This window comes from Silene latifolia, chromosome X, assembly GCF_048544455.1.
Source record: "Silene latifolia isolate original U9 population chromosome X, ASM4854445v1, whole genome shotgun sequence".
In the NCBI taxonomy this organism is placed as follows: domain Eukaryota; kingdom Viridiplantae; phylum Streptophyta; class Magnoliopsida; order Caryophyllales; family Caryophyllaceae; genus Silene; species Silene latifolia.
This window is the reverse complement of record NC_133537.1, coordinates 65,349,189-65,358,061: the sequence shown is the minus strand read 5'-3', so window position 1 is coordinate 65,358,061 and position 8,873 is coordinate 65,349,189. Positions and strand designations below refer to the sequence as shown.

Here is an 8,873-nt window from a genome sequence, read left to right as displayed (position 1 = left end):
TACAAAAAAACATTATTTATTACTTTTTAAAAAATAATTATTCGTATTATATCCAATCTTTTGAATAAAGACCTAATCCTTTGACATCCGATCCGATTATGACCTGACTCGAATCTCATCTGCATACCGATATTGACCCGACTAAACCTTATTTGTACCGATATTGACCCAACTCGAACCTGAACCGACCTGAAATATCTACAACCGATTAAAAGTGAAAACTGAATCCAACCTGAATTGAACCGAACTGAAATCGAAAAAAAAGATAAACCGAAATAACCCGATCCGAAAGAACCCGAACCGAAACTGATCCGATTGACCCGTTTGCCACCTCTACGAATTAGGTAGCAAAAATACTCACTAAACTGTGTAGGGTTTAGTGTATAGTACCACGGAGCATGGAAGTTGGCTCACCAAAAGTGCCCAAAACAGCGCCAGTACAGAACCCAGAAAAGGAGCAAGCCAAAACATCAATACACAAACAGCAGTTGGCTCTTACTTGCACCCGTGAACAAATGTTGGCTTTTTAGGTTGGCAAAATTATTTTGTACGGCACAGTGAAACTATGAATATCAAGTGTCACAAAACACCAACGGAAATCCAAATAAATTAACAAGCGTCTGTAAGGAGGTCCAGCTGACCAGCTCCAACAAGGGTAAATGAGTCGGTTGTACGAACCTTTTACTCCACCTGTAGCGAAAAGTTTGTTCTCAAGCGACCCTTACTCGAAACAACACAACTCAACTATCAACAACTCCATACGAAAACCATGAGGAATTCGAGTAGGCATGATTTCATCTAACACAGAGGATATATATAGTCATGTTCTAAAGAAGAAAGATACTCGATATTTTTAGTTCGATTGAAAACGGACGAAACAACCCCCGAATAAACTACTAAGAGTACAAAGGAAAAAAATAATGCCATGACCCTAGTACAAACTACAAACCATAACATTGACATGTGAACTACACAAATTTCCAAACTAGCCAATTCACATACAGAATATGGAAAAAAACAAGTTGATATAATAGAGCACGGGTAGTCATTTAGACACACTACACATTCAGTCAGTCACAAGAGTTTTTATTAGTAAGATGACCACCCGGTACAGTTCACTGTTAAATTCCAGCCAAAACTAAAAACCCACATTTTTCAATGACATGAATTCCATAAACAAACACCAGCCAAATTATTTAACTCCCAAGACACAATTCAGGCAGTAGAATAACACAAATTTAGCATTCGAGTCAGAGAAATTAAAGAGGGAGACCACCTACTATTTTTGTTCTATAGAGATAAGAAAGTAAGAAAGCTCAATGAACAAACAAGGGTGTGAGATTGATGCAGTAAACATTAGTTATAGAATCTACAATCATTGTCATGAATACTCACTTGACATTTTCAAAAGGGGCCCAAAGAGGATGCCGGAGGCGGGTGAGATGAGAACTGTGCTCAACCAGGTGAACTGCAAAGCAAAGCCATGGGAAATACTTGCTATTGTAGGACCCAGTGGCGCCGGAAAATCATCCTTGCTAGAGATACTAGCAGGTAAGCTAACACCACAAGCTGGGTCAATCTTGATTAATAGCAATGCTATTGAAATGGCCAACTTTAACAAGATCTCAGGGTATGTTACTCAAAAGGACATGCTATTCCCTTTACTTACAGTAGAAGAAACGTTAATGTTTAGTGCAAAATTGAGGCTGAAATTGTCATCTTCAGAATTGAGCTCAAGAGTGAAGTCACTCATGCAAGAGCTAGGACTAGATCATGTAGCTGGGACCCGCGTGGGAAGCGATGGAATTCGAGGAATTTCCGGTGGAGAGAGAAGGAGAGTCTCCATTGGTGTCGATGTAATCCATGACCCTAAGGTATTGATCCTAGATGAGCCCACGTCAGGGTTAGACAGTACTTCAGCTCTGCAAATCATTGACATGTTGAAAAAGATGGCAGAAGTGAGAGGCAGAACGGTCATTTTGAGCATCCACCAGCCTGGTTTTAGGATTGTGAAGCTCTTCAATTCAATCCTTTTGCTGGCAAATGGGTCTGTCCTGCACCATGGCACGGTTGACCGACTTGGGTCCAGACTAGGGCACATGGGTCTTGACCTTCCTCCTCATTGCAATGTCATAGAATTCGCAATTGAAGCCCTGGAAACAATCCAACAAGAAGAACAAGAGAAAAACTCGGTTTCGTTACTGCAACAACCCGTTTCTATAAGAAGAAATACCCTACAACAGCTCTTTCAGCAATCTAAAGTGGTAGATGAGGAAAGTGCACTTATAGGAGTTGATTTAGATACCCACAATTATGCAAACTCTAGGTGTGAGGAAATAGTAATCCTAAGCCATAGATTCTCTAAGCTGGTTTTCAGAACTAAGGAGTTATTTGCCTGCAGGACACTGCAAATGCTGGTTTCAGGCCTGGTACTAGGTTCTATCTTCTATGATCTTAAGCATGATCTAGAAGGAGCGCTTGAAAGGGTGGGATTATTTGCGTTTATATTAACATTTCTGTTATCTTGCACAACAGAAGCATTACCTATTTTCCTGCAAGAGAGAGAGATACTAATGAAGGAGACTTCATCAGGAAGCTACAGAATCTCATCCTATGTCATTGCCAATTCATTAGTCTACTTGCCATTTTTACTCATCCTAGCCATCTTGTTCACAGTGCCAGTCTATTGGTTAGTGGGACTAAACCAAAAATTCATGGCCTTCTCACACTTTCTCCTGCTTATATGGTTGATACTATACACTGCTAATTCAGTCGTGGTGTGTTTCAGTGCCTTGGTTCCGAATTTCATAGTTGGAAACTCGGTAATCCAAGGGATTATGGGATCTTTTTTCCTTTTCTCAGGCTATTTTATTTCCAAGAAGGAAATCCCAAGGTATTGGATTCCAATGCACTATGTATCTTTATTCAAATACCCTTATGAAGGGTTTCTGATCAACGAGTTTTCAGGTTCAAAGGCGTGTATGGAAAGCATGTTCGGAGAGTGTGTAGTGAGCGGAAAGGATGTGTTAAAGGAGGCAGGGTTGGGAGAGGAAAGTAGGTGGATGAATGTGTTTATTACAGTGTGCTTTATTCTGCTTTACAGGGTTACTTCTTATGTCATTCTTAGATGTAGATGTTCCAAGAGGAGTTTCAAGGCTCCCCTGATTTGAAAACCAGGTAATCTCGTATGAGACTCTCGTTGTATCCTTGTTATTTCAAAAGTAACCCATGTGTTGCAGAATATAAGGGTTACTTATGAAATTCAAGAAGATTACATTCAGTCTTGGGCAAGAATTTCTAATCTCATATTCTCTTGGTACGTTTCTCTTTCCCTTACCCTCAAACATAAATGTAAGAACACTTTAACCTGTAATAATAAATCATAAAAGATTACATTCAGTCTTGGGCAAGAATTTGTACTCTCATATTCTCTTGATATGTCCTTCTTTACCTTACCCCCGAACATAAATGTAAGAACACTTTAACCTGTCATAAATCTTAGAAATGATCAAAGAACAGTTTTTGCAACAAGATCTTGGTAGAAATTTTCCTCCATAAAAATTTATTTTGGTAAGGTCAGAGGAAAACACTTTACGAGGGAGAAAATGACACCGCGACTCCATTCCAAGAATCAAGAACAACAACAATTAAGTCCTAGTTCAAAAATGATTTTCTAGAATTAGGTAACATGAACCGTTTTCTAATCTGTCATTATGACATACAAAAATAAACATAAAAACATATTACGTGTACTTAAAAATAAAACTAGGAAAATTACGAATATATAAACAAAGGTCATTTTTTTCCATGGAGCCAAAGACTCATTACTCTTTGATTGTTGATTATGCTGGAATAAAGCAAAATGGCTCGCTAAAGTAGCTGCTCTCTTTTCTATTGAGAAGTACCAGTTCTAGACGAAATTTTCATTTTGGGTCATTCGGAAATAGTCTCTTTGTGTTGCTAACAAAAGAATAGGGTTGCGTACATCCGATCCCCTCTTACCTAGCAATTTGCGGGAGCCATTGATGCATTGGAGTAATGTTGTAATAAACAAAGAGAAGTTTATTCTGAGATGAAAAAGATCATTGTAGAAGGACTACAACTTTCAGAAGTAAAACTATTCATGGCCATTTTCACTTGAACAAGTTATGCAAAGTTAAAGGCATATTCTAAGCATACTTTCTTTTCAGTCTCACTCACGGCTCACCTAATACGCTATTCTAATTTCTAAGGATTGTAGCGGTAAACATACAAGACGGGCTAAAGACAAATTAGTCAAGTAGGGGTACATATTTACATCTACAAAACACATCAAATATCAAATTTCAAATGCTATTACTAAGGGACCTCAACGACTCCATCCCCAATATCATTTTGTAAGTTTATATCCACTGATGATATATGGGTTTGTTTGCTTGTGACAAGTTGATCAGAAACCAGTAGAAAAAGCTATTATAAGATTGAATGGTTTCAAGTCAATGATTAACTTAGGTTGCTATTTATTTTCTGAGAATTATTTTGTAAACTGGATGATTTCTCTGAAAACTTCTTATGTCGATTGCGGTGAAGGGTTCTTATTCAATTACAGCGAAATCAAACATAAATTGGTAGGCAAGCATTGCAACAGTGACTTAATAAAGGTATCATATTAACGAGCGTGACATAATTTGTACTCTTCAATATATTTCTCATAGCCTCTTTCTCTTCAGTCATCACCCATATAATGTTTCAAAACTATTTCACCCATGTACCAGTATCTTCCATAGACAAGACTTGAATAATGTATAGCTATGGCTACGTGTTTTAACTTTGAAGTTTGGACCTTAGAATGGTTTAAGCTTGATTTCCTATGGTTAGTACTCCCTCCATCCCTTATCTTTGTCTCCATTTCCTCTTTTCTTTAACCCATTAATTGTCCCCTTAAATCTTAATTATATTGCTCCTCGTAGTCAAAGGGTAATGACTTTGTTTCATCATTTTTTCTACAAATCTAACATTTTAATCAAGGGGACAATGTAAATGGGATAGAAAGAGTTAAGACTTTTGCTACTCTCTATTCATCAAAATGGTAGTTACTTCCATATGCTCCTCGCATAGCGGTTAGTAGGTTACGGGTTCCTATCATTTTGCAAATTAACGGTCACAAGTTATTGAAAAAGATATTTGTTACCAAAAAACTTACCATCTTCCCATTGAACTTCTACCGTGACCTATCTATTTCTTTAACTTTACGCGTCTAGGCATGCTACTTTAATATGTTTGTCCATTGTACTTGTTTTTCCTTCATCAACTACATTTCAACTCTTTTGGAAGCTACTACTTCTACTATTTGGAAGCTAAGAGGATCACATGCATGGGATTACATGTGGCTCACACCTAGTCTGTAATGTCCTTTTGTTAATTTTGATATAAAATAAACCTCCTTTGTCCTAAATATAATCATAGCCACAAATATTTTTCTTACAGCAGGTATGACACCATAACACTCCAGGCCCACAGTTTAGGCATACTGTCATTCATTTCTGGTGAAAGAGACTTAGAATCTAATAACTACAAATTCTACAATCACACAACTTGTTCACATATTCAACGTTGTAACTGTAATAACACTCAACAAATAACCAAGAGGTATGAGGTAAACATTTCATTTGAACTGTAAAGGACTACTTATGAACAGACAAAAACATCAGTTTTTTCTATTTTCAAAGCGAATTTCATGAAATATGGCAATAATGGAGTAAATCAAGTTGATTCTGAGTCGTTCTGACTGGTAACAAATGACGCATTATGAGTTTCATCTTATATGAGTCAAAAGTAGAATCATACAAAAGAAATTCAAGAGCTAACAATTTGAAAACCTTATCTAACGCTACATCCTCTTCTTTGAAAGCTTCCGATAGATATTAGAAACACACAAAGTCATCGTGCACATAATAATACCAAATATACTTCTCTATCTTTCTAGTCCTACAAGAGTTCGGGATGGAGGAGTATTTTGGTCATATTCATGAGAAAAGTAGCCAATCCCCAAATACACAGTTCAATAATGAACTGGCTCAAAGAGTCCCTTAACAGAAGCTACAACAGTCTTCTTAAGGATACTGACGGCAATTTATTTGATAGACCCTTCCAAAGTTTCGACCTCTGACCACTTGTTTAAGCGATGAGAGCCCTTACTACTCGCACCAATTAATTTTGATTTGTGAAAACCATTGATATATCAACCAAAATGTCACATGTTCATAGTCTAATTAATTTCCTGGACAAGGAGATGCATATTACTTAACAGCAAGACAGCAATGTTTACCTGATCGCTGCAATTGCAATATACTTTCAGCTACAAACAGTAAGGCAAATAACCTTCCGATTCGATCATCTCTTCCTCATCAATCTCATAACCACCAATAATAGGAACAGATTTAACCAGCTTAATTTGCTTAGTAAGAATCTTCAGGATGGAATAGATATCATTTGTCTGGGGGTGACTTTTATCCCTAACCATAAAGACATGTACACGGCTCTGTATCTCAATCCAACTGCACCCCGGCTGCTTAACAACTCCCTTTTCCACCATAAGTTTACGAACCCCATTAACATCTTTCCACCTTCCAAGTTCTGCATACATGTTTGATAGAAGAACATAAGGACCCGAATTACTAGGATCAATTTCCAATAACCTCTCTGCGACATACTTTCCCATTTCGATATTCCGATGGACTTTACAGGCCGAAAGCAAAGAAGCCCATACAACAGTGTCAGGTGGGATTGGCATACTCTCAATCAAGTCTTTTGCTTCATCAAAGCAAGCCGCTCGACCAAGTATATCAACCATACATGTATAATGGTCCTTCCATGGTTCAAGACCATGTAACTTAATCATTGAGCGGAAATAGTAACGACCCTCTTTCACTAGACCAGAATGACTACAAGCACATAGCACACCAAGCATTGATATGTGGTCGGGGTTTTCGCCGGACATCAACATTTTCTTAAACATCTCAAGAGCTTCAATCCCATATCCATTTTGAGCATAACCTACTATCATTGCATTCCAAGAAACATGATCTCGATCCACCATGTTCCGGAAAACCCCTAATGCATCATCAACCGACCCACATTTCATATACATATCTATCAGAGCATTCCCTACAAAGATTTCAGAATCTGGCCCTGAATGAAAGCATGGTCCATGTTTTAACAAGTGAGCATGTGATTGCATGCCAAGATTCAAGTCTGCCAGATTGGCACAAGCGTTGAGAAGATTACCGAAAGTAAAATGAGTAGGCCAAACAGATTCTTTCTTTAATTGTCGAAAAAGAAAGAGTGCCTTCTCATTTTCTCCATTTTGTGTGTAGCCTGCCATAAGTGCATTCCAGGAAACTACATTCTTATCAATCATTTTTGTAAACAATAAGCTAGCAGCATCTACACTTGCTGCTTTTGCAAAACCACTAACCATAGTAGTCTCAGACACCACATTCCTACAAGGCATATTTTGGAAGACCACAGTAGCTTCCTTGATTCTACCGTTTTTTGCATACATATCAACTAATGCATTACCTAAAATCAGATCGTTCCTATATTTGTCGTTTTTCACAACCAAACCATGAATTTGTCTACCTTCTCTAATTGCTGCTAAGGTTGCGCAAGCACTAACCACACTGGCTAGTGTAATCTCATCAGGGTAAACCCTATGACACATCATACTTGAAAACACCTTAATAGCTTCGCTCACAGGGCCATTCTGCTCGTAACACGTTATCAAACTATTCCAGGTCACTCTATTTCTATCATCCATCCCATCAAAAGCCTTCCTAGCCAATACCACTTCACCACATTTAGCATACATGTCGACAAGAGCAGACCCCATATACACATCCAATAAACAAGGCGTCTTAGCCATTGCGCCATGAACTTGAGTACCCATCTGCAGATCAACTAACCCAGCACAAGCACTAAGAACACTCCCAAACGAGTACTGATTCAGCACAAATCCCTCTCGATGCATCCCCACAAAATACTCAACCGCCTCCTCAAACCTATCACACTGAGCAAACCCAGACACCATCGAATTCCACGAACACTGATCACGCTCATCCCCAGGAATCGCCTCAAAAACCTCTCCAGCTTCATCTAGAAAACCCCACCTCGTCAAAGCACTCAAAATTGAATTGAAAGTAAAGATGTTTCTTTGCGGCATTTTATCGAACACCCTACGTGCACCATCCACGAACCCACATTTCCCATACATATCAACCAGACGATTCTGAATAAAAACCTCGGACGCAAAGCGGGATTTAACGATTTTAGCATGGACACAACGACCATGGCGAACGGAGTTTGATTGAATGCACCAATCCAATAATTTGGCAAATGGTGATGAATTTGGGAGATATTGGTTTTCAACAATTTGCTTGACCAGCACATTTCTTGCCATCCCATTATTCAAATTAAATGATTATAGTACTGTAATTATCATAATTTCGCTTGATTTAGTGATATAGAGAGCAAGAAAAGTGATTTACTTTATTGTTAGTTGGGCAACTGTATTTTAAAATATGCCGCCATTTTTCTGGGTTGATGATTTTTTTTGGAGGGGTTGGGTTGATGATTTTTGATTCAGAAGATGGGCAGTGATGGGCTCGCATATTCATTCAAATGGAGCCCAAACAAATAAATAAACCTGGCAAAATACACTCGAACCCGGAAAATCGATCGAAAATATCTGAATTGTTAACCGATCGATCGCTTGATACGAGTAACCAGAATAGTACATGAAACCCAACTCAATTAGAATTGAACCGAAACTAAACTGAATTCAATAATAATCGAATAATACTCGAACCTTAATATATTGAACCAATGAGAACTAA

General features: G+C 38.1%; 2 protein-coding genes across 2 annotated transcripts; one reads left to right on the top strand and one right to left on the bottom strand.

Moving 5' to 3' along the window:
• Nucleotides 1-959: 959 nt before the first annotated feature.
• On the top strand, nucleotides 960-3,413 carry LOC141623359 (ABC transporter G family member 5). The gene has a single exon (XM_074439468.1). The coding sequence runs from the start codon at nucleotides 1,320-1,322 to the stop codon at nucleotides 3,168-3,170; it is 1,851 nt and encodes a 616-aa protein (XP_074295569.1). The 5' UTR covers nucleotides 960-1,319; the 3' UTR covers nucleotides 3,171-3,413.
• Nucleotides 3,414-6,193: 2,780 nt separating this feature from the next.
• On the bottom strand, nucleotides 6,194-8,655 carry LOC141623358 (pentatricopeptide repeat-containing protein At2g13600-like). The gene has a single exon (XM_074439467.1). The coding sequence runs from the start codon at nucleotides 8,435-8,437 to the stop codon at nucleotides 6,338-6,340; it is 2,100 nt and encodes a 699-aa protein (XP_074295568.1). The 5' UTR covers nucleotides 8,438-8,655; the 3' UTR covers nucleotides 6,194-6,337.
• Nucleotides 8,656-8,873: the final 218 nt, after the last annotated feature.